We start from the raw sequence: 26,396 nt of genomic DNA, 5'->3' as shown, positions 1-26,396 counted from the left end.
TAACCAGTGAAATAGGTGAGAGTTAGGATTTTAATATATACTGCGTTGTTAGTGCTTATTTATATTTATAAATGTTTGTTCCTAAAGCTTTCAAAACCCTTCATTGTCTTTTAACATGGAATTATAACATTTTGCACAATACACAAAATGCATTTGCTGTTGCCCGTTTGCATCCCAATTGCCTTTTTTCAGTTGCAGTTTTGACTGTTCATTGCCATACAACAGGAATTGTGCATGCTTTGTTGCTTAGCCAGGCTGAGGTTCAGGGCCAGCTGCTGGCTGCTTGCCCCAGGCTGCTCTGCCTGGACAAAGGAACAGAAGGAGGCCATTCAGCCCCTCGAGCCTGTTCCGCCATGCAATTAAATCGTGTATCTTAACTGCACCTTCTCACCGTGGTTCTGTAATCTTTAATACCCTTGCCGAGCAATAATTTATCAATCTCAAGTTTGAAATTTTCAATTGACTCCCGAGACTCAACAGCGTTTTGGGGGAAGAGAGTTCCAGATTTGTGTGAAGTGCTTCATGACATCACCCCTGAACTCTAATTTTCAGGTTATGCCCTCTTGTTCTGGACTCTCCCACCAGAGGAACTCATTTTTGTCTATCTGCCCTATCAACTCCTTTAATCATCTTAAACACCTCGATTAGATCACTTCTTAATCTCCTATATTCAAGCGACTCCAAGTGTAGTTTATGCAACCTGTCCTTAATTTAATCAGCATCACCGATGACTTTCTCTCCTTACAGTAGAATTGACACAATGAGGATAGACACATTGGATTGTTGGTCAGGCTGGCAGGCTTATTAGCTAATGCTCTTTGACTGGGGATGCAAATAATTAGTGCTGTCAGGCTGCTTATAAGCATGTGTAAATTTTTACTTTTGTTTTGCATTTGCAGCAATAAATGGGCTGAAAATGCTGGGCATTTCTCACGATGCAGTGGTGTTCCTAATCGAACAGCTTTATGGAGCCAAACGTTGCAAGAACTATAGCTTCAAGTTCCACAAACATCAAGAAGTGGATGAGCTTCCTATCAATCCACACGGATCAGCAAGGGCCGAAATACACCAAAGGTAAAACGCTCAGGTAGAAGCTTACATTCAAGCCATTCACTGTCGCACTGAGCTCATCGCCGTTAGCCAAGTGACTTCACATTGCAGTGGAGTGACAAGGCATTAGATTCGCTGTGGCTAATATTGATGACACGGATTTCATTAGAAGAATTTCTGGGATGCATTTTAAAATGTTTCCTTCCCAACCTTTTGATCCTCTTATTGTCTTTTTGTTTCTCTCCCCCTCCACCCCACACATGCTGAGTTTCAGATTTTTCTGTAGCTTTAAATACTAGGCAAAAGAGTGTGAGAAAGAGAGCATGATTTACCTGCACAGGCACAACATCACAAGTCTAAACCTAGAATTATTTTTGTTGATATAAGAAACATAGATTAAGGACCACCCCAGTAGAGCAGAGTTCTACCGAGGCTGAGGAGAGATGAGCTACATCAGGAAGTGGTGATTAGGTGGTACCATTTTTGGGTTTGTGTACTTTGCAAGCGAAAGAGATAGTGAGGAAGGCTTGGAGTACTGCAATTTGAGGTCCTGGGATAGAGAGTTGAGGGACAGCATGATGCCCAGCCATCTTCAGCTGCTTCATCAATGACTTTCCCTCCATTGTAAGGGATGATTGCAATTCCTCAGAAAACGAAGCAGTCCGTGCCCGCATGCAGCACGACCCGGACGACATTCAGGCTTGGGCTGATAAGTGGCAAGTAACATTTGCACCACATAAGTGCCAGGCAATGACCATCTCCAACAAGTGAGAGTCTAACCACCGCACCTTGATATTCAACAGCATTACCATCGCCGAATCCCCCACCATCAACATCCTGGGGGGTGGCGGGGGGGGGTCACTATTGACCAGAAACTTAACTGGACCAGCCACATAAATACTGTGACTACAAGAGCGGGTCAGAGGCTGGGTATTCTGCGGCGAGTGTCTCACCTCCTGACTCCCCAAAGCCTTTCCACCATCTACAAGGCACAAGTCAGGAGTGTGATGGAATACTCTCCACTTGCCTGGATGAGTGCAGCTCCAACAACACTCAAGAAGCACGATACCATCCAGGACAAAGCAGCCCGCTTGATCGGCACCCCATCCACCACCTTCAACATTCACTCCCTCCACCACCGGCGCACCGTGGCTGCAGTGTGCACCATCTACAAGATGCACTGCAGCAACTCGCCAAGGCTTCTTCAGCAGCACCTCCCAAACCCACGACCTCCACCACCTAGAAGGACAAGGGCAGCAGGCGCAGGGGAACACCACCACCTCCACGTTCCCCTCCAAGTCACACACCATCCTGACTTGGAACTATATCGGCCGTTCCTTCATCGTCACTGGGTTAAAATCCTGGAACTCCCTCCCTAACAGCACTGTGGGAGCACCTTCACCACAGGGACTGCAGAGGTTCAAAAAGGCGGCTCACCACCACCTTCTCAAGGGGGAATTAGGGATGGGCAATAAATGCCGGCCACATCCCGGAACAAATTAACAAAAAAAATGTCAGTTGATTTCAACATAGTGAGGATGCAAGGAGCATAGTGGAGGATACCACTTAGGTTGAAGAAAGCAGGAACGAAGCAGCAATAAGTCAACCCCAGCTTGCATTTTGAAAACCTGTAGATTTGTCTAAAGAAAGACTAAGCATTTATATAGCGCTTTTTATCACACAGTGAAAATGTCTGAAAGGGATTCACACAATATCATTGCTATATTTTTATTCACACAGGAAGTCAGCATTTGATATGTTCAATTTTTTGGCTTCGAAACATCGGCAGCCACCAGACTATTGCCCCAACGACGAGGAGGAAGAGGAGGTGCAGCTTAAATCAGCACGGTGGGCTCCAGGAATTGGATAGTTGCATGTACACATTTAGCATGTTAATACGTAAAAACTTGAACGTTATTGTGCAGCAAAAACTGTGAATATATGAAAAGAATATAATTGTTTAAAAATCTGTACCCAAAGATGTATAAAACTGTAAACGGTCACAAAATTAAATTAGCTTTGTTAGGTAAGGATCTGTTGTTGGGTAAGGGTATCACAGGATATGGAGCAACGGTGGGTAACTGGAGTTGAGGGTGCAGATCTGCCATGATCTAATTGAATAGCAGAACAGGCTCCCAGAGTCTGTATGGCCGACTCCTGCTCCTATGTTCCTGACAAATAGAGAAGATACTAAAAAAATATCAATGCAGACAGGTCGGTCAGCATCGAAAAGAGAAACATTCACACTTTAAGTGTTAAACTTTGTGCAGGATTTTCTTCAAAAGGTTTCAACAAATGGAAATCTTTGTTAAGGAACCATGGAAATGTGGTTTATATCTCACAGGTGGGCGCAACCCGTAACTAAAGCAAGTGATTTGTGGCGGCAGGTGGTTTGGTACAACTTGCGCCTGCTCGTTTGCACTGCTTCGGAGACTTGTTATTTAGTATACCGATACTGGGGCAGCAGTTGCACCTCACAGAAGTGTGGCAAATTACACAATAATGTGCCATGCCAGATCACTTGCACTTCTGATAACTCAAGAGTAGCTCATTTCTTACGGTTATGTTCGGTGCTGTTATTTAATATGAGTATATTTTCTGATTTGCCAAGTTCAAGTACGACTATTTGATGTGCTTGTGTTAATTCTCCTGTGTACTATTTTAAGGCAGGTATAAAAAATTTAGCACTCGTACCTAAACTATGCCAGTCAGAAAATGTATCCCACAATTTGTTTCTATTATGCATTGGGTATATGCTTAAAGTTAAATGTAAGATCATTTAACTTGTGTTTCAGAAGATAAATTGTAGGCAAAGATGCCACTCTGAAGTGGGAATTAAATTGAGGTGAGCACCACTTGCCACCAATGTTCCCATGGCCCATTCAAAATACCGCGCACGCGCGGTTTCTCCTATTTAAAGGCCGGTGAACCGGCTGCACGGGAGCTGCAGAGTGCTGCACGGGAGTCGCACAGCTTAGAGGGAACATTGCTTGCAGCTCAGTTCCTCAACTGAGGTGCATTCTCCAAGAAATGAAGAAAATACTTCTGAGGAGACACTGCTGTGTGTAATATGTCGAGTCTCATCGAGGGCCATGAGCATTGCAATAACTTGTTATTCTCTTTCAACTTGTAGACGAGCAACCAGCATGGACCTCCCCATGGCCATGCGATTCAGGCACTTGAAAAAGACTTCAAAGGAAGCAGTTGGTGTCTACCGGTAAGGAAAAAAGTATTTCTACGCGACCTGTCCAGTTTACAGTGCTGCTTTAAGCTGGCAGTGGAACAGTGAACAAACTTGCTCCATTACCTCATGTTAGTGGCAGCTTTTCATGGTTATAATTTGTTCTGCTATTGGGTTTGCGTCAACCTGAAACATGTCACGGCCCACAAAAAGAAAGATCAAACTAATACCGGGCGTTTTTTTATGTAGCTTTCTGTACGACCTTCAAGCGTTAGGCTCAACTGGCTACAGAGTAGCTCCAGAGAGATGTAGTTCTACATGGAATGAGAACTTTGAGGTCACAACTTCTAACTACATGTGACTTAAATGCTAAATGTAAGGAGCTGGCATGGCTAAAAAACTGGTGAAACAAGCTCAGTTGGCCGTATGACCTGCCGCTTTTGTACACACCGCACAACACTGCAGTGCTGTATAAGTATATACTGGGTCCACACTCTGAGCTGGTGCTTTGTGCAGAAGTAATCATTATGTGGGCAGTACTAGCTACTTGGGGATTTGTTTTTTTTAATAAGTTGCCAGTTCCCAGTCTATATCCTGATCATCTTTCTTGGTGTATATCGAGGTGATTTATCAGAGGGTCTCCTGAGTAATTCCAGCTGTTTGTATTCTGGTTGGCCATTTTGATCTTTGAACTTGTGTTTATTGGGATTTGACAGGAGGCTTCCAAAATTAAGTTTATTTTGGATCCTTACCAGTTGCAAGCAGAGAGAAGAGTTGTATCCCATCTCCAGACTGGGTTTAAACCGGTATTGTAAGAGGTGAAAGGGCAAGCTTATAAAACATCACAGAGAGAAGATATTGGAGCATGAGAAATTCCAGAGTGAGAACAGACCATTAAACCCATCAATCCCCTTTCCACCCAGAGCCCATATATGGTTATTCCATCACGGCTTTCCCTCCTACTCCACCTGTGGATCAATACTTTCGGAAATACTAATTTCCTTAATGTTTTGAAGACAGGAATCCAGCTTCCCTGCTCACTCAGTAGGTAACTTTGCTGCTCAGTGTGGAACTCTGAGCCATACAGATGAGGAAGTTTTCAGGTACCAGCCCCGATCTGAGCTGAAGTAGCAAATTAGACAAAACGAGTGAGATCCTAAATGGATTAATCCGCAGTGAAATAGAGGGGGAAAACAGCCACTACAAATACAAGGGATGGGCAATAAATGCTGGCTTTGTTAGCACTGCCCATATCTCTGGAGCGAATATGCAAAAAATACTGCAGGGAGAAATGTGAAGGGATTCACTCGGATAAATATAGGAACATGTAGAAATATATTAAAAGGATGGTTGGGCGGGGGGAGGGGGGGGGGGGGCGCTAAGCAGAGCCATGAAATTAATTGATAGTTGCGGATGTAAACCGTAAGAAATTCTTCCAGTACTTTAACAGTAAGATGGCAGTCGGAGAAGATGTAGGAACCATAAAAGATGCAGGCAGGCTTGAAACAGATGGTGAGCAGAGGACCGTTAATACAGTATCCCGAATGATTACTCCCTCCAAGTACACAAGGGAAGTCACTAGCAGCAATAAGTTGCGTAGAATTAATGACTGATATAAATGAGCTGGAAGTCAAAAACAGGCTCCAAGTGCACAAAATAGATAAAGCTCCCAGAGGTAAATGGTATTTATAGACCTATTAATCTTATTTCAATGCCATTTAAAATAATGGAATTATCAGGAATAAACGTGAGGATTATTTATACAGCAATGACACAGTGAACAGCAGTCAGCTTGGATTTAAATGGGAAGATCCTGTCTGACCAACCTGGCTGACTTTCTTTGCGGAAATGTCATCCTGGAATATGACGTGGTGTACCCAGACCTTCAAAAATCATTTATCAAAATTCCACACTAAAGGCAACTACTTCATGTCAAACCTTTGGTGATTCAGGATAAACCTTGGGAGCAGATAAAACATTGTCTGAAGCCTAGGAAACAGCAGTAATTCTCAGAGGAATTATGTCGGGTGTCTATTGGCCTGGATTCAGAAATTCAACGTAAATTGGCTAAATTTGAAAGTGTTGCCAAACTAGGAGGGCGGTTGCTTCTGAAGGAGCAGCGCACTGACGGATGAAGTTTAATACAGACCAGGTGTAATATACTGCGCATGGAAAGGGAAAGTGGGCAACATGCATGTAATGTATTTGCTTCATGGGTTCTTGGCTTAAGAATTCATAGCAACGCATTGCCATTAAGAGCTAGTTGGTTTATTAACAAAGGTTTAACAATCACACTACACATTACCAGTTCTTCCACTAGGCTCACAACTGCCTAGTGGTCATCGTGGATGACCTAGACCCAACCAGCTGAGGTTTTATTGAGTATTCTGAACATCACTTGACTGGCTAAGCCACTCACAATGCAACAGCTCTACAAACCTGTGAGCATCCTCACAGATGCATACATTACAATACATACTCCAAGTATGGTGTTGAAATAATTTAAGTTTAAGTTGCGAAAGATCTGCAGCGCAGTAATCAACAAAGCAAATGGAATGCTGCATTATTTCACCAAATCAATAACTTATAAGTCAGAGGAGGTCGTTCTCAAATTGTATTGTGCACTAATCAGACTGCACGTGAGCACTGTGTCAAGTTCTGGTAACACAGCCACAAGGCAGGCAGTTCAGATAATAGACACAAGGCTGATCCCTAGTGTCAGTGAGAGGTATGAGAAAAGATTGAAGATGTTATTGGATCTCCCAATTGGGGAAAGGAGGAAATTGAGATGATCAGATCAGCCATGAACTTGCTGAATGGTGGAGCAGGCTCAAGGGGCCAAATGGTGTACTCCTGCTCCTATTTCTTATGTTCTTACGGAGATATATGCAAGATGGTAAATGGTATGGAAAGGTAAAGGTGAGAGCAGGACAGGGAATACAAGTTCAAACTATTAAGTGGCAAACTTAGAACTGCTATCAGGAAGTTTGTCTCAACACAAAAGGTGATGTACACAGGAAATGAATTTAAGAGTACAATAATAGAAGCATAAACTCTGGCATTCCTGAAGAAATTATTGGATCCCCCAATTGGGGAAACTAAGGTTTCTCTGGATGGATGAAGCAAAATAAGCTGAATGCCCTTCCTCATTATCTTGTAATATCCGCCTGAGCCTCAGTGCCTTTGAACTGAGGAGAGAGAAAGTAAACACTGTCCCTGCTGTTGATCACTGTTAAGCAACCCTCGCTGGAAGTGTGTATGTGTGAATGTCAAGTGAGGACTGAATTGAGCCTGGCTGTGATGCACTAACGATTGAATAGCCTGTCAACACTCGCAGTCCAGGCAAAGAATGGCCACTTGGGCACAGTGATGGAATGTACCTGGGTCTATAGATATATCTTCCGGCCTGAGTCAGTGCCTTCAAGACAGTGCAGGAAAGATTGTAAAGCAAAAAGAGAGGAATGCTTCATGCTAAGGATAAATCAGTGATCTTATAAAACAGAGCATAGAAACATAGAAAATAGGTGCAGGAGTAGGCCATTCAGCCCTTCTAGCCTGCACCGCCATTCAAAGAGTTCATGGCTGAACATGCAACTTCAGTACCCCATTCCTGCTTTCTCGCCATACCCCTTGATTCCCCCTAGTAGTAAGGACTTCATCTAACTCCCTTTTGAATATATTTAGTGAATTGGCCTCAACTACTTTCTGTGGTAGAGAATTCCACAGGTTCACCACTCTTTGGGTGAAGAAGTTTCTCCTCATCTCGGTCCCAAATGGCTTACCCCTTATCCTTAGACTGTGACCCCTGGTTCTGGACTTCCCCAACATTGGGAACATTCTTCCTGCATCTAACCTGTCTAAACCCGTCAGAATTTTAAACGTTTCTATGAGGTGCCCTCTCATTCTTCTGAACTCCAGTGAATACAAGCCCAGTTGATCCAGTCTTTCTTGATAGGTCAGTCCCACCATCCCGGGAATCAGTCTGGTGAATCTTCGCTGCACTCCCTCAATAGCAAGAATGTCCTTCCTCAAGTTAGGAGACCAAAACTGTACACAATACTCCAGGTGTGGCCTCACCAAGGCCCTGTATAACTTTGGCAACACCTCCCTGCCCCTGTACTCAAATCCCCTCGCTATGAAGGCCAACATGCCATTTGCTTTCTTAACCGCCTGCTGTACCTGCATGCCAACCTTCAATGACTGATGTACCATGACACCCAGGTCTCGTTGCACCTCCCCTTTTCCTAATCTGTCACCATTCAGATAATAGTCTGTCTCTCTGTTTTTACCACAAAAGTGGATAACCTCACATTTATCCACATTATACTTCATCTGCCATGCATTTGCCCACTCAACTAACCTATCCAAGTCACTCTCCAGCCTCATAGCATCCTCCTCTCAGCTCACACTGCCACCCAACTTAGTGTCATCCGCAAATTTGGAGATGCTACATTTAATCCCCTCGTCTAAACCAGCACAGAACCTTGCGCTACCCCACTAGTCACTGCCTGCCATTCTGAAAAGTACCCATTTACTCCTACTCTTTGCTTCCTGTCTGACAACCAGTTCTCAATCCACTTCAGCACACTACCCCCAAACCCATGTGCTTTAACTGCACATTAATCTCTTGTGTGGGACCTTGTCGAAAGCCTTCTGAAAGTCCAAATATACCACATCAACTGGTTCTCCCTTGTCCACTTTACTGGAAACATCCTCAAAAAAATTCCAGAAGATTTGTCAAGTATGATTTCCCTTTCACAAATCCATGCTGACTTGCACTTCCCAGTCCTTCCTACTTTCGTCATTATTGTGTGAGAGAGTTTTCAATTGGCCTACTGTATCTTTTCACCCGTTGAAAATCAACGTTCGTTTTCATTCTGGCCCTAAAAAGAAACCTTTTTAAAATCTCGTCCGTACTCGCTTCACGCAACCGCATTGAATTCTGCATACTGACATGCTACTTCTGAGCAAGTGGCCATAAGGTGAGTAAGACCAGCCTGCACAAGTCACTGCAGTGAAACCGCTGAACCTCCACATAACTTCACTTAGATTGTGAAGTAATCGGGTTCGGGGGAGGAGTTGAAAGCATTCTTGGGTAGCAATCATGCTGTGCCTTATTAGTAACGTCTGAGGTATAAAGTATTTGTGCGACATTTATCTCTTGACTAGTTTGAAAAAGGTAGCTCATTCAATCAGGTTAATGCTCTTATTAAAATGGCAGAGGAAGGGATTTGTTGTTGGTTATCACACAGCGGGATTTCAACCCAGCCAAGAATAAAACTGATGCAATGTCATGAGTTTGATGTTCATAATTAATGATTTTCTCTTTTTTTTTTCCCTCCCACCCTTTCCGTCTTTGTAAATGCTGTAGGTCACCAATCCACGGACGGGGCCTTTTCTGTAAGCGAAACATTGATGCAGGTGAGATGGTCATCGAATATTCGGGTAATGTCATTCGATCTGTCCTCACTGACAAACGAGAGAAATATTATGACAGCAAGGTGAGTTTCTAGTGCAGGTTTACACTAGATTATAACCACAGGTGTGGGGAATAGCCATCGTGGGAATCACTGATGTTATTTCTCCGCCGTTTAATGAGCCCTTTCTGAAATAACGCTATCTGTACGGCATCAGCGACACACCAGCATCCTCGTGACATAAAACAGCTTATCTGCTTGCGTTGTTTAACTTGCAGCAACTTTGCAATTCATTTAAAAACTGGTTTGTGTGCGTGCATTTTTGCCTGCTGTATGTTCAATGTACACTGTGTGGGAATCAGTGGAACGTAAGGTGGTCACCAATCTGGTTGTGGGACTGGTGGCCCATTTCGAAGCTGGGCAATCCTGGAGAGGCTTTACCTTTCCGTTTCAGATGCTGTGTATTATTTTTATTACAGTCCAAATGGGCATACGTTATTACAATTTGGTTGCTGTTTTGGCCACTGCTTTAATTTCCTTCAGGTGCTTCCGCTGCGCTGAGCTCGAATGATGCCTGAATATGCTTTTTTGCCACTGAAAGAGCCAATTGAATGTTCAGATTATGTATGTTGTACGTTAGAATTCCTTGCAACGATATTCTTACTCGGGTCTGACTGCACTCAATTACAGAAACGTTTATAAAATTGCCAGGCTTCTCGGGCCTTTGATTGAATTTTGGCATGCAGAGTTCACTCAAGATTTTATTTATTAATCAATAGTCTAACACAGACTGTGGTTGAGCAAGAGTTTTTGTAAGGTTCAGAATCAATCTCTACCTATTAATGTACTAAAAGTCCTGTGTACAGTGCACAAGTGTCACCCATATTCCCTGTAACTCCCTTGAACACTTTGCTGATAATACCCATGTTGATATAAACTGAGTATCTTCCAACTCACAGTAAAAACACCACAGGCTGTAAAAATCTTGTGACTGGGGCATATCCATCACTTCCAGCATTATGCTTCAGGCATGCATTTAAAAGTACATAAAAAGAGACAGAACAGCAGCCCTCTCCTCGTTTTCTGGCATTGATGACGGTCTCGCCCCTAAGGCCCGGAGCTCGGGAATTGATAAGCAGCTGCCAATCTACAGAATCTTCCCCCAGCAGTCAGCCCCTAACTGGCCTCAGATGGACCTGTTTAGACCACTTCTCCACAGAAACTAGCTGATCGGAGGGGGGGGGGGCACATATTAGGTTAAACAGCATCATTCCTAGCAGCTATCACCATCACGCTCCAGACCCTGGACGACCCGTGAGTGACGCCACAGTAAATCAGCTAGTTATGCATTTAAAGACAAACTTTTGTTCCTGTTATTGAATAAAATTTTATTTTAAAAGTGCTTGAATCGCTTTTGCTTGCTTCTGTAATTTTGGCTGTTTTATGGGAATGAAACTGTCCACTTTATGATGTGTTATTGGTAACAAAACTATTGTCACTGTGGTGGGGGGGGGAGGAGGAGGAGGGGGGTTGTGATTTGCAATGGAAATGTATGTTGTTAATCACATCAATTTTATCGCTTAATTCTTATCAGGAAAAAGAGGTGCTGGCAACCCAATTAAATGATCAGAGTTGGAGCTGTGTAATTAACATAATTTTTGAAACGATGCGTTAATTCTGCTTATTTAGTCAGTTTGACCAGATTATATCGTACATCTCACCGGCTTGTGCAGACATGGTCGCAGTTCACCGCTTGAATCGGTTGTGCCAATGATGCATTCTGGTTCTTGACCCCTTGCAAAACCTCATGGTTGGTTGATGCTTGGATCTATTTTCTTTTTGTGGTTTCAGGGAGTGGTGATAGGCAGTGTGACGCATGTGTTTGAATGCATACAATAGCAATGCTACTTTTTTAAAAAAAAAGATTATGATTACTTAGAATGTACAGCACAGAAACAGGCCATTCATTCCAACTAGTCCATGGCAGTGTTCGTCTTCCACCCGAGCCTTGCCTTCTCCCACTCGTCTTAATCTAACCCTATCAGCACATCCTTCTATTCCTTTCTCCCTATTTATCCAGTTTCCCATTAAATGTATCTCTGCTATTTCCATCAACCTCTCCCAGTGGCAGCGAGTTCCACATTCTCACCACTCTCTGGGTAAAGCAGTTTGTCTTCAATTCCCTATTGGATTTATTGGTGTCTATCTTATATTTATGGCCCCTAGTTTTGGATTCCCCACAAGTGGAAACATCTTCTCTCTGTCTACCCTATCAAATCCTTTCATTACCTTAAAGACCTTGAACAGGTCACCCCTTGCTCAACCTTCCCTTTTCTAGAGAAAAGCTCCCCAGCCTCTTCAGCCTAGTACCATAGAGAAGGGCGGAGGGGGTTTTGCATTTACCACGAGGCCATTCGACTCAGACACGCCCACAGCCCGGTCAGTCTTTCCTGATAGGCTAACCTCTCAGTTCTGGTGTCATCCTTTTTTGCACTTTCTCCAGTGCCTCGTTATCCTTCTTCTAACATGCTAGCTTCCCCAGTGGACCAGTAAGGTTAAAGCACCACCTGGTGTTTTACTGAACCACACAGAAGCTCAGCTCCTGGGTTTTAGGTGAGGCAACAATTGTGCTGCTGCAATTGATCTCGGTAACCCTCGGCCATGAATGAGAAGGGTCTGCCAGTGCTCCTGCTCCAGACCAAACTGCAAAGTGCATTGTTTGGACGGCGGGCGAGAGCAATGTCAGGCTTGGCAATGGCGCTCCTCTTGGTCAATTGCCCGGCTGACGTCCATTATCCAGGCAGGCAATTGGGCACGGTAACAGGGGGGCTGCTAACGCTGTAGCCCAGCCAGGGTCGGCATCTTTAGGAGGAAGTGGGGGGGTTGGGGAAGCCTGTTGATTAGACTACGTTTTGCTAATTTTCTTGTTCTACTCTGTTCCCTTTTTATTACCAGGGGATCGGTTGCTACATGTTCCGTATTGATGATTATGAGGTTGTGGATGCCACGATGCACGGAAACGCCGCCCGTTTCATCAACCACTCCTGCGAGTCCAACTGCTACTCCCGGGTGATCAGCGTGGACGGCCAAAAACACATCGTCATCTTTGCCGTGCGAAAGATCTACCGCGGCGAGGAGCTCACGTATGATTACAAGTTCCCGATCGAAGACGCCAGCAACAAACTTCCGTGTAACTGCGGAGCAAAGAAATGCAGGAAGTTCTTGAACTGAAAAAAAGACTTAACCCTCTTGAGGTGACTGTGCCATGATTTTATGGGATTACTGAAAAAAAAAATATCCAGGGATGGAAATGGTGGGGAAATTGCATTGCAGTTTGCAACTTAAAAATCTTCTTGTTCCAGCACAGTTTTAAACACTAGGAGCAAAATAATGTAATTCAAACGTATTCATAAATCTCATGGCTTCCGTTGCAGATGTGTTAAAATACATTGCTGAACTGTGTTGGCTGCTGAGCATTTTCACAACTGCACGGCAGTGTGTTAATCTGTTACTGCCTCATTTCCATCCCTAAAATGTACAGTTGCCTATTTGGGAGGTAGGAGCCCTGAGTAATATCTGTGCAGGCAACTTCCCAGTCAATTATGGCACCAAGGCAGCAAAAAAAAACAACTGAAATTCGACCTGAATCGGCAGGGTTACTTGAGCAGAATCTCCTCTCTGAAAAAGAAAGGGTAAGATCAAGTGTGAGGGAGATTAATATCTTTTAACATTCGTGCACTGGAAAAGGCAGAGGAAATGCAGGGAGATCTCGCAGTTTTGATCTTTGACACAACAGTTTCTGACCTGGGAGCGTTTTGCTTTTTATTGTGATTTTAAAAATGTGGGGGGGAAAAAAATATTTTTTCAAATCTGTTCTTCCAGTGACGGTCACTCCTCAACACCAGACCTACTATGAGATAGTAGCGAAGGTGAGCGTGAATGGTGGCTGTACCCGTGCAGCGTTGGGGAAAGTCTGTAGTCCCATAAAATCACTTCAATCTGGCAAGTTCTCTCCCCTTTCCAGGAGGCAGTTATCACAGATTTTATTTTATTCAACTCCAAGCATCACTTAGAATAACAGAATATAAAGTTAACACTAACTGGGTAGAAATTCTACCTGCCACTTCTTTTGGATTTCCTTCATGTAATTTTATTATTGCTTCAAAGTAGTAACTACTGCACTTGTTCATGGGCTGGCTATTCGAAGGTGGAATTACGAGAACCATAATGGAAGGAGGCAGGGAAAGGAAACAGTAACCAGGGTACACACAAAGTCCACACTGACCTCTTTAGCGGTAGTAAAACTTGCTATGTGCACTCAACTAAGTGATCCCTGAAAACCCCCTGCTGGTTACACACACCGCTACTGTTGACATTCACACTACCTGTTTGAAGTGCACTAGTTGTGCAAAAGCACTAATGATGTCGCAATCGAACTCTAAGCTTGAAATGGCGCCCATTTATTAACAGCAGGGGGGGAAAAGTTAACAGTCTGACACAATGTTCCCTCTAAATTGTCTTTGCTGTGTCCCATCCCTTTAAATTTCTGCCTATGTGCGGTGTTACAAACGGAACTGTTTGTGAGCAGCCTGCACAGGACCTTGCAGATTAATGCTCGGTAGTGCACGCCCGCAGCTTAGAGGGATCATTGGTCGGGCCCGTTCACCGATATAAACCTATATATTTTTAATTAGTGGGTAGCGGGGGGCTCAGGGAGTTGAAGTTTCCACATTGAATGGAATGACATTGTAATTTCTTGGGCGTATAGGAGAACATGGGAAAACTCTTGAGAAAGATAAAAAAGACTCAACCATCTACAGACTTTCAAAAACCCAAGCTTGACATCGCCTAACCACTGCTCTTATCAACCTTGTCGCTATCATGCTTTTGCCCTTCACCTGAGATTTTCCATCAAAAAAAGGAGAAGCACTTCTGGAATATTGTTTGCAGTTTTTTTTTTTAGCTGTATTCACATGGGACAGCTCAGTGACAAGATAGCGTTGAACATCTAACCAGGAGATCAAAGTTTAGACTTAAAACTTTATTGCCCCTCACGCTTTAACTTTCCTGTAGAATTGAACATTTTTGGCAGTCTCTACCCGAGGAATCTTTGTGGTGTAGGGAGTTGAAAATGAGGGCACTTGAACACAATGAGGTAGCTCTCGGGAGCCCAGAAGTTGCTGTGGACAATACTGACATATGAATGCTCAACGTTCTCATCTTTCCTCCTTAATCCACTATTTTAATGCAGTGAATACCTCTGCTAAAATAACAGGTGCCGACGAGAACATTTAAGCATTCATCTGCTGGTTGGTTATCTTCTCTGTATTCCCACCACTGAACAGCTGCAGTGCGCTGCAGTGTGGCAAAATGTACTTAACACCACATCAGGCTGGGGAACTCTTGTTTTTAAAAAAAAAAGTTTTGAATCAGAAAATAATTGTTGTATAAATGACAAAAGTGCTCCAATAGCTGACTCCTGGAACATGGGCAAGCTTTTTTTGACCAAATGAATGCATCTCTAGTGGGTTTCTGGCAGTGACATGAAGTTCGGAGATCGTGATCCCTTATATTTTTGCACTGCGTGCTATTTAGATGAACGCTAAAACGAATGTGTTTGTACTGACTACAGTAGCGTATACCCTTGTTCAGACTACAGCCGTATTTCATGTCTCCCGTTATCCAGATTATTAGCCGTATCTTGTGTATTCCATTATCCAGATTATAGATCTGTCTCCTGTTACCCAAACTATCTGCAAACTTTTTAAAAAAAGATTTAGCTGATCAGAAAGTTGTTTTATTTAAAGGGGCACAGCCTTTATATTTTTTTAAAAGTCATCACCTAGCCCCCCCCCCCCCCCCACACTTGCATTCCGCTGTTCCCTCCCTATCGACAAAGACAGTGCCCCTTTAAGCAATAATCGACAGCTAGCCAGGCTGATGGAAGGAAAACTGTGTCAGAACGTGTTTTTCCCCGGTATGGTACATGCTGTCCATTACTGCTACTCGTTAGTACGTCTGGATAAATTGGGTTGAGGATTTTTCTTCTTCACATTGATTTGCCTTCACTCAGTTGCTGCTGCTTAGCGGCATCCATCCGCCGTCAGCCTTTTGGGACCATGTTCCTCGCTGCTACGATATCAGCTTGTTACTTGAGGGCACCCCTCACTGATACAGAGGTATTAGCCTGTTATTAAAGCAAGTGCAGGGTTTACCTGAGAAGGACATTGCACTTCACCAGTTACATGGTGGAATTGCCACGGCTGCACCCTCACAGCACAAGGAACGCGAGCCTTCTGAGTGCGGTGTTAATGTTCAGGTAATGGGGGTTCTACTGGAAGGGGGGTGGGAGGGGGAGTTCTGTATGCACTGACAGTCGTGAAGACGGAATCCGATATGCTGTACTCGTGACTGCTGGCTAGTTTGACGCACAATACCTAGCTGTGAAGAATTTGGTCTGTCATTACATTTTCAGTTAGTTTGCGTGTTACCCAACAGCCGCAGGTAAGCTCCACGGTGGAAAATCCTTACTCGCAGTGGACTATGTGGTTTATGTATTTCCTGGCACACCCCTCTACTGCATTGCAGAGCACTTCAAAAAAGGGGCAAAGATTTGATTACAAATTTTTCTTGATATTTTATTCATAAAATCTCCTTTTAATTTCCTGTTGATCTTAATTTTTTTAAATAATTGAAGGAATATATGAAGCATCAGTTTGCAGTCCCAGTAAAAATTTTAACTTGTACAATGACCACCAGTTGCTGCTAAGTAATTTTTTAATTATGTGGGTTAAAAAAAGTTTTTTAAAGCAGTATGGGGAATAAATAATAGCCTTTAACTACATTGTATGATTGGGGCTTAAGAGATTGCCTTCAATGTCCTTACTTCTACTCAAAAATAGTAGTTTTCCATTCAAAGGAGTGGATGGGTAGTTGTGATACCCATTTGTATGGGCTTTCAATAATCTTTTGGTCCTCCTCCCCAGATTCTTCATTGAGTTGGTGAGAATGCTGAGTTAAATAAAATGTAATTTTAAACAAATCGAACAACCATGAGCAGAATCATAATATGATTCTCTGAATGCAATTACAAGCCTATAATTTGGGATCGGGCTTAAGCCTGGATTAAGCACTACGCTCTTGGGGTACAAGTGACTTTGCAAAGAGGGTTTGGCATGCTTTTCGAATGCCGCGTTTAGCTCATGTCGTTTTTAATGCGCTGGATTTCAGGGTGTCAGCTCTGCAGCCTCCCCCTTCGTTAAACTTGTACCGAAAACCCCATGTCTGTCACTTAATGAAATGCTGTACCGTGTTGATTCAGAAGCCTTTGGGATTGTACCGAGGCCTATACTGTCTCGCAAAAAGGAAGGAAGTATATTTAACTCAATAGGAATTTCCCAGAGATTTTAAATAGTACTTTTTATCCAGTCGGAGTAGAGCGGGATTTTGTGGTGGCTGTGAGTAGTGAGTTATATCACTGAAGGAAGACGAGCCTATTCTAGATGTTCCCCCCGAACTCGCATTATCTTTCACCCCAGCAGAGATGTAAAGTTTAAAAATAAATCATTTGTATTTATTTGAAGCCCGGTTGGATATATAGGAAACTTGAATATAATTGTATTTTTAAAAATAAAATAAGCAGGCTGGGAGGAGGGAGGTTCTTTTGGGAAGAGCTAGGAAATAATTGTTCAAAAAAATAGATAACTATGATAGCACAGCAGAGCTGGGAGCCTGAGTATGTGTACCAAAGTCTCGATTCATAGGAATAAATGAATCATTGCAGTTCTAGTTAGTTCTTGCAGGTTGTGCTCCCTCCTTTGCAACTAGCCCACCACCCTTTTAATTCAGAGCTTAGACACACAATAGTTCTGCACCCAACAAGCCAGGGCAGCTTGGGCATGTGAGCAGAGGACTCCAGTGTCTTTTGACACCCATTTTTAAAAGTTTCTGTGGGTTTTTACTCTTTCTCTTTCGGCCCCCTTTCTCCCCACGCCCCCCAAATATAGAATTCTGTCTTTGGTGTTAGCTGTACTAACAGCAGGCTGTGGTCAGGCCAGTGACGTGGGAATCAAAACCAGTAACGTCTTGCTTTTCCAGTAACTGCGATCCCCAACAGAAGTGCGAGAGAGGGGAAACGGGCATTCCACTGGGAGCATCACAACTCCCCCTTGTTTCTACACCCTTGATGAAACCCTTTGTACTTTTTACAGCGTTAAATGCCTGCAGGCCCCCGCCGTTATACAGGGGTGGGGGGGGGGGGGGAAACGTGGCATGTCGGAAGAGAAGACTAGTCGCTAATTCGCTTTTGTTTACAGATGTCGCTGCTTTTTTCGTTTATGTGGCTGGTAAACCTTGGGTATAAAGCTGGCGTGCGTTCCTTTGTGTTGGTTTTCACAGGCAGTTAAACTTTTAAACCATTATAACCCGCACCGTACAGTGTATCTAACTAAGTGCCAGGTTATTTTTTAAAGTTGAGATTTATAGACAAGTTAGCTGAAGTTTAAAGACCTGCCAATTAACAATTGAGAATACTGCCATAGTGCATATATATATTTTTTTATTACAGTTTATTTATTTAATTTGGGGTATTTTTGTTGACTATGTACTCTGTGCAGCTATCTATAGTTTGGGGCGCTGCTCGATAAATTGGGAATACACTGCTCACTCCAAGTGAGTTCACAAGACACTTGACATGGGGTGATGCAAGCTTCTCGTAGATAGATTATCCCAGATGAATGAAGGAGCCACTTCCATCTGCACAACCTTCATTGTTTTTTTTGAGTGGGGGGAGGGTGGGGAGGTGCAGTGGAGGGTGTACTTCTTTCTAGGACCTCAATGCCAGTTGCAGGGTCAGCTTCTGGCGGGAAGTAGGTCTATAATGAGATGATGCCCCAATTCCTTCCCCGTGAGGCGTGATGCTGTACCACCGCAGCCCAAGTGCATCTGACACAACTAGCTGCAGCAGCACTGAGCGCATTCTCCCGACTGGCATCCATGAGGTTTGATCTTCATTTTAAACACCAAAGTAAAATATGAAACTATTTTTACACTGCTGCTGTCCTTTTTGCTCCATTTCATAAGGTTCGCTCTGTACAGTTAGTGTCTTTGTAGAACAATTGAAATGTTTTCTCGGCCTCCGTTTTGCCTCAACATTGGTGTGCCGCCGTTACGCTGACCTCTCGAACAGTCAAGGCCAGAAACTACTCCCGTGACTGTCACTAGCAATCCACGACAGAAAAGGCACTTACAGAGGGTTGCTGGTCAGTTGTCCTCTGTAGAGATAGCTTGCTGTGTTTCTTTTACCTGCTAGAGCACTTCACCATCCTATCCCTCTGCGGGATTGGAACGCATGCAAACTCTGCCCCTGGCAGCTTGCAATCCAAACACCACGGATGGAACGATTCAAGCTCAAACTCATGAGCGTCTGGCAAGGAAGGGGCTCTAGTAATTTTTTTTTAATGGTTTAACCCTCCCCTTTGCAACCCAACACAGCAGGACACAGCAGTTTTACAATGAATGTATCTTTTTCTAATGACTGAACTTATTAAAGAAAAGTTTTTTTTAAAGAATTATACACCATAAAGTTTGTTCAATGAGATACAAGGTCCCATCTGAGGAAAAAAAAGCGGGTTAATTTGAAGGGCTGGTTTTGGTCTTGTCTAGCATCCATTTCAAAGCAATACGATGTTTACAGTAAATCTGTAGCGATCATGTAAGACCATCATGTCTTGTTAGTTTAAAAATACATAGTGCTGGGTCCTAGTTCAAAAAGAATTACAATTTCTGAATTGTTTTCAGAGAACATAATGCTTTGGTGATACGTCCCCAAGAATTTTTAATATTAAACACTATTGCAGTTTTTTTTTATTGTCTCATAAATGGATGGCTGACTATATAACTACTAGATGGGGGGAGGGGGGGGGGATATACTTTTTAAATTATTTTTTAAAAGTTTGGGTACACATTGTGTCTGTACATCCCTGTTCTCTGTGACTAGGCCATTTGCTTTTTTCCCCCCATACCCGACCGGAACGGAATTATATTTATATATGTGTGTTTTTCCGTTAATGTGAATATATTTTTATGTCTCTTTTGAGATGAATACACAAAGAAGTGGTAGATGTAAAATGTTCCGGGTCAGAGAAACCTTACGTGAGAAATTTGTTTTATTTTTATTCATGGCGAGGCAAATGGTAAACCTTTTTTTAATTATTTTTTCATTCTCCCTTTTTGGTGTTTCTGTAAATTGTTTTTTTTTTTTACATTGCTCTTGCAAAACATCATCTTTAACAATCTGATTAGTGCATCAGTGTTAAACCATATCATGGTAATGAAGGTCATTTTAATTATTAAGAAAAACTGAAAGCTATGCTAAAGAATGAATGTAAAAAAAAATGTACATAGTTGTAAAAAAATGTTTCTAAGCGTCATTTTCTATGCACTTTTTTTATTTAAGTGATAGTTTAATTAATAAACCTGTCCAGTTTATCCTTGGATATACTTTAAATATATTTTGCGTATTTCACGTGGATTCATTTTTTAAAAACATTTTTCTCACTCCCCTTCTCTCCCATACCTTGGTATGGTTCCTCTGGTGCTGACAGTCAGGAATGGGGGCACAGTGGTTCTGTTATTGGACGAGTAATCCAGAGGCCTGGACTAATGGGTTCAAATCCCACTACTACAATAGTTAATCAAGTAAATCTGGAATTAAAAGCTGATAACGGTGACCATGGGCTAGAATTTGCACCGCATCTGCACCCGGTTTCTCGGCGGCATTGGTCGTTTTGCGCAAAAACCGGATCGGCGAAAATTTCCACAGAGTTCCGCCGGCGGTTTCTAAATACCGCTGGGGTGCAAACCGCCGACGGGCACCGTCCATAGACCGCCATCCCCCGAGTTTTGACTCAGCGGTAACATGAAAAAAAATGCCCACGGGAAGCAGCGGGAGCTGGGCAGTGGGTAAGTAGCCCTGCAAAAAAAAAAAGGTAAGTTAATGGATTTTTAAAACAATTATTTTAAAATTCTCCTTGTGATTAAGATGCGAAGGGCTCTGAGTATGTTTTCTGAATTTTTTTTATTTTACGTTTTTTGGAAAAAATATTGTTTAAGAATCGGCTCAAGATTACATTTTCCGCTGAGAATCAGGGTGTAAGGTCCATTTTTTTTCGACTGACCAGAATTTTTTCCTTTTTTAATGGAATTTTTCACCGGCAGTAGTTTAAAAATCCTAGCGGTATTTTGGGCAGCAATCCACCACTAGCGGATTTTTAAAAAAAAATCTAGCCCCATGAAACTACTGGATTGTAAAAACCCATCTGGTTCACCAATGTCCTTTTTAAGGAAGGAAATCTGACCTTACCCGGTCGGGCCTATATGTGACTCCAGACCCAAAGCAATGTGGTTGCCTCTTAACTGCACTCAAGGGCAATTAGGGATGGGCAATAATTGCTGGCCTTGTCAGTGATGCCCACATTCTGTGAATGAATTTTTTTTTTAAGTCCCCAGGCACCTCACCTAAATGGCCGGCCTATTAATGTTGTTATGGAGGCATCACATTGGAGTCTCATGTTCTTATCTTTCTTTTGCATCACCGCCCCCAGAGGAGCTGAATCCAATGGCAGCAGCTCAAGCTAGTACGTGTGCTGGGAGCAGGTAAACCCAGCAGATGGGGAACTCAAACCTTCGACCTTTCTGTTCCATATGAAAGAAAAGAAAGACTTGCATTTATATAGCGCCTTTCACAATCACTGGATGTCTCAAAGCACTTTACAGCCAATGAAGTACTTTTTAGAGTGTAGTCACTGTTGCAATGTGGGAAACACGGCAGCCAATTTGCGCACAGCAAGCTACCACAAACAGCAATGTGATAATTTTGTCCATCTGAGAGAGCAGACGGGGCCTCGGTTTAACGTTTCATCCGAAAGACGGCACCTCTGAAAGCGCAGCATTCCCTCAGCACTGTACTGGAATGTCAGCCTAGAGTTATGTGCTCCAGTCCCTGGAATGAATTTACAACCTTCTGACTCAGAAGCGAGTGTGCTACCCACTGAGCCACAGCTGACACTTTTAATGGCTCGGCTACACGTCGAATCATCGGGGATGCTGTGTTGTGTACATGGGTCAGTAGGGAGTTACATATCAGTGATGCATGTTATGTATGTAAAACTATAGGGTTTGATAGTGGACATGCCTCACTGACAATGCTACACTCATGAGTGGTAGGACACAGGGTTAAAAAAAATAATACCCGGAATGTGGGTGTCGCTGGCAAGGCCGGCATTTATTGCCCGTCCCTAATTGCTCTTGAGATGGTAGGGGTGAGCTGCCGCCTTGAACTGCTGCAGTCTGTGTGGTGAAGGTGCTCCCACAGTGCCTTTGGAAGGGAGTTACAGGATTTTGACCCAGCGATGATGTATTCCTGCAGTTTTGAGTTTCGTCATTCCAAGGAACGGCAATGCATTTCCAAGTTAGGATGATGTGTGACTTGGAGGGGAACTTGGTAGGTTTAAAAATAATAATTCCCCACACGTTAAATGTTTAATCTCAACCACACAGGAGGGAAGCGGAGAGCCATCCTGAATTGTTCTTATTTGTTTACTCATGACCAGTCCGAGCAGTTTTGGCATTGGGAGCAAGTTGTCTTCTTTGTCTTGTCTGCAAATGGCATGGAGACTAAAAGGGAATAAAATGCAAATATTGAAGAGGTGACTTGCATTAATCTTGAGGAAGCATCTTGTTAATCTCGTCTGGCCATTCAATACCAAGAAAAACCTCACACCTACAGCAGCAGCAGATGGTATTGTCCAACTTTGACTTTCGACATGCCTGCATTTGTGGGTGGGTTTTTTTTTTCTCCAAGGGTTGGGTGGGGGCAGATGGATTGATGTTCACTTTAAAATGTACTGTGCATACATACCCACCAGCAAACCTTTGCCGTGAGCCATCTGCATTTTGATGTTCCGAAAATGAAAGATGACTTGTAACACAGAGGAACATCCATGAAAGATTACAGGTAATGCATTTAATGAGCTTGAATGTTGAAAACCATCTCATCTCGTTTTCCCACGGTGGAATTCAGTCTTTTCATGGGTACTAGCCACAGTGCAAAAATACAGTTGCCTGTTGGAATCTGCCATTTTGGGAGTTGGTCTGTATTGAGGTAGCTAGCATGCTCCATGTTGAATGAAGAACAATGGACATGGTCTAGCCCTTCAGAACCATGAATTCTGTTGGCCAATTGGTGGAAGTGGCTGACCATCACTGGTGGTATAAGAGTAGAGGTTGTCAGTTAATAGCCTTTTTATATGTTCTCTCCACTTTAGTTTTAATCCGGTTTCCTCTACTCCATATCTATGCCGTCAGTGTGCAACCTTCTCAGCCATGAGACCAAGCAATGGCAAAATCTTGCATCTTCCTGTAGCAGTGGGACAGGGATGAAATCTGCACCTTTCCTCCATGTTGGTTTACCACAGACTGCACCATTCTATCACCCTTACAGCACCAATGCATCCTTATTATGACTAGATTTTCCTTCCCAAGGCTTGTTCAGCCAGTTGGACACTTAATGGAAAGGGCTTACAGTGGAGAATATTAGAGACAATATACTATATTTATTTCTCCTCTTGTTCCTCCTTCCTGTGTTGAAATAAAGACTCACTGCAGTGTCTCCTACTCGCTCAACCTTTCCCAGGGCTCAACCCGACTAAGAAACATAGAAAACAGGTGCAGGAGTAGGCCATTCGGCACTTCGAGCCTGCACCACCATTTAATAAGATCATGGCTGATCATTAGCCATACCCCTCAGTACCCTTTTCCTGCTTTCTCTCCATACCCCTTGATCCCTTTAGCCATCAGGGCCATATCTATCTCCCTCTTGAATATATCTAACGAGCTGGCTTCAACAACTGCGGTAAAGAATTCCACAGGTCAACAACTCTTGAGTGAAAAAGTTTCTCCTCATCTCGGTCTTAAATGGGTTACCTCTTATCCTTAGACTGTGACCCCTGGTTCTGGACTTCCCCAACATCGGGAACATTCTTCCTGCATCTAACCTGTCCAGTCCCATCAGAATTTTATGTTTCTATGAGATCCCCCCTCATTCTTCTAAACTCCAGTGAATACAGGCCCAGTCGATCCAGTCTCTCCTCATATGTCAGTCCTGCCATCCCGGGAATCAGCTCCTCACAGCTCACACCGCCACCCAGCTTAATGTCATCTGCAAACTTGGAGATATTGCACCCATTCAATCTTTTCTTTCACAAATTTCAGACTTTTAAACTGCAAGATTACTGAAGCTTGCCTTGATTTCACTCCCTGATGTTTGTTGAGGATGGCATTATTTATTCCTGGGGGCTTGTGGTTTTTTTTGGTCGCTGTATTGTAACATAATCACTGTACATTTATACAGATCAATAGCGGATTATCAAGATATAAAGCAGATAACAACAGCAAATTGTATTTATATAGCGCCTTTAAAGTAGTGAAACGTCCCAAGGTGCTTCACAGGAGTATTGTGAGATAAAACATTTGACACTGAGCCATAAAAAATTGGGGCAGATTGGTCAAAGAGGTAGGTTTTAAGGAGCATCTTGAAGGAGGAAAGCATGGTCGAGAGGTTTAGACAGGGAATTTCAGAGCTTGCTAAGCAGCTGAAGACACAGACATCTCTGGGAGCGTTGTGGGGCTGAAGGAGATTACAGAGATAGGGAGGGGCGAGGCCATGGAGGAATTTAAAATAAGGATGAAAATTTTGAAATCAAGGTGTTGCTTAAATGGGAGCCAATGTAGGTCAGCGAACACAGGGGTGATGAGTGAGCGGGACTTGGTGCAAGTTAGGACTCGGACAGCCGAGTTTTGGATTACCTCTAGTTTACATAAGGTAGAATGTGGGAGGCCAGCCAGGAGTGAGTTGGAATAGTCAAGTCTAGAGGTAACAAAGGCATGGAAGGGCTTCAGCAGCGGATGAGCTGAGGCAGGGGTGGAGACTGGCGATGTTACAAAGGTGGAAATAGGTGGTCTTAGTTTTGCTGCGGATATGTGATTGAAAGCTCATTTCAGAGTCAAATATGACCCCAAGGTTGCGAAACAGCGTAGTTCAGCCTCACAGAAGTTTGGGAGAGGGATGGAATCGGTGGCTTGGGAATGCAGTTTGAGGGAATGCAATTAAAATCATAGAATCTTACAGCAAATGAGGCCATTCAGCCCATTGTGCCTGTGTCAACTCTTTGAAAGAGCTATCTAATTAGGCCCACTCCCCCACCATTTCCCCATAACCCTGCAAATTTTTCCTTTTCAAGTATTTATCCAATTCCCGTTTGAAAGTTGCTATTGAATCTGCTCCCACTGCCCTTTTAGGCAGCACATTCCAGATCATAATGACGCGCTGCATAAAAAATTACACAATATCTTATCCCAATTCTGAGAAACAAATCGATATGGTTTGCACAATTAGTTTTTGAAGTGTCATCACTTTTTTTGTACGGAAACCTGGCAGCCTATTTGCACATAGCAAGATCCCACAAATAGCAATAAAGTGAATGACCAGATACCCTGTTTTTGGTGGTGTTGGTTCAGTGAGAAATATTGGCCAGGACACTAGAGAACTCCCTGCTCTTCAAATAGTTCCGTGGGCTCTTCAATAACCAACTGAAGAGGCAGATGCGGCATTAGTTTAAAGTCACATCCAAAATACGGCACCTCTGACAGTGTAGCACTCCCTCTGTACTGCACTGAAGCATCAGCCTAGATTGAGCTCCAGTCTTTTGGGGTGGAACGCAAAGCTATGAACCTCTGGTTCAGGGCAGAGAATGCTATCAAGTGAGCCAAGCTGACACTTAAAATAACATAGTTTGTGCACATTACTTACAAATGTGGCTAATATTAATATAAAATTATAGATTTCAATACTTTTTTAACTTGTATTATCTTAAAAAAATATATTTCCTCTAATGACGTTGCCTCGAGCTATAAGGGCCTTCTAATACTTTGCCCAACTGGTTGTCGTTCACTTGCGCTCTGGTAGTATCAGCTGGCTATTGAATTGTGTGGGACATCACAGCCATAGTCCATCCTGCTTGATGTGTATTGGCACACACACGCACACTGATTCGTGGAGGGGAAGGGGGTTCATTGGACAGTGATTGGGAGTGATACACTGGCTGAGATCAGGAATCTCTTAGGCGGTCCCTTGTATCGAGGATGACTTGCTTCCACACCAAAAAGGAATGAGTTCACAGGTGTTTCAATGAAGGACCTAATATTCCAGATCCCGAACTACATGTTGAAGGGTGGAAGATGCCTGTGCGTGGATTTTTTTAACATGTGGTGGCCGTTGCACACCAGCCACCACACGGGCTTGACAGAGCTAGGTCTTGGTCCAGTGGCAAGGATTAATCAAGACAACTGGAGACCAGCTCTGCTGCATGGACCTAGTGCGCACGTATATCGCAGTGTGGGCTGTGATCCAACCTGGGGGCAAAGCCAGTCTCGTGTGCGTCAGTCTCCCGCTGGTTGGTGCCTCGGGACTGATAGCTGGTTTCTACGGTTCAGCCTGTGCTGCCAGATATTCTGTAGTTAAAGATATGCTGTTCACCATAGTCTGCAGGTCAGTGCCCCAAGCACTGGCCGCCCCACAGCCCCATTGGTTGGAGCTCTATGTGAAGACAGCCTCTTTAGTCCGAAGTCCACTGTACCAGCCCTGACACAGAAACCTGCTTGACAAGGAATTCTCACATCAGCCCCAGGAT

General features: G+C 43.4%; 1 protein-coding gene across 5 annotated transcripts in view; it reads left to right on the top strand.

The window, feature by feature from the left end:
• Nucleotides 1-20,098, top strand: part of kmt2a (lysine (K)-specific methyltransferase 2A) — a 173,993-nt gene extending 153,895 nt beyond the window's left edge. For 3 of the 5 annotated variants that reach the window (XM_070894510.1, XM_070894509.1, XM_070894508.1), the window contains exons 32-36: nt 900-1,074; nt 2,791-2,898; nt 4,184-4,267; nt 9,603-9,732; nt 12,604-20,098. In XM_070894510.1, the coding sequence (XP_070750611.1) occupies nt 900-1,074; nt 2,791-2,898; nt 4,184-4,267; nt 9,603-9,732; nt 12,604-12,879 (773 nt within the window). In that variant the 3' untranslated portion in view covers nt 12,880-20,098. Of the gene's footprint in view, nt 1-899; nt 1,088-2,790; nt 2,899-4,183; nt 4,268-9,602; nt 9,733-12,603 lie in introns of those variants that run through there. The other 2 variants (XM_070894511.1, XM_070894512.1) reach the window with 2 other exon arrangements.
• The last annotated feature ends 6,298 nt before the right edge of the window (nt 20,099-26,396 follow it).

Source organism: Pristiophorus japonicus, chromosome 11, assembly GCF_044704955.1.
Source record: "Pristiophorus japonicus isolate sPriJap1 chromosome 11, sPriJap1.hap1, whole genome shotgun sequence".
Classification (NCBI taxonomy): domain Eukaryota; kingdom Metazoa; phylum Chordata; class Chondrichthyes; family Pristiophoridae; genus Pristiophorus; species Pristiophorus japonicus.
The sequence above is the reverse complement of the archived record's forward strand: the minus strand, read 5'-3'. Positions and strand labels throughout refer to the sequence as shown.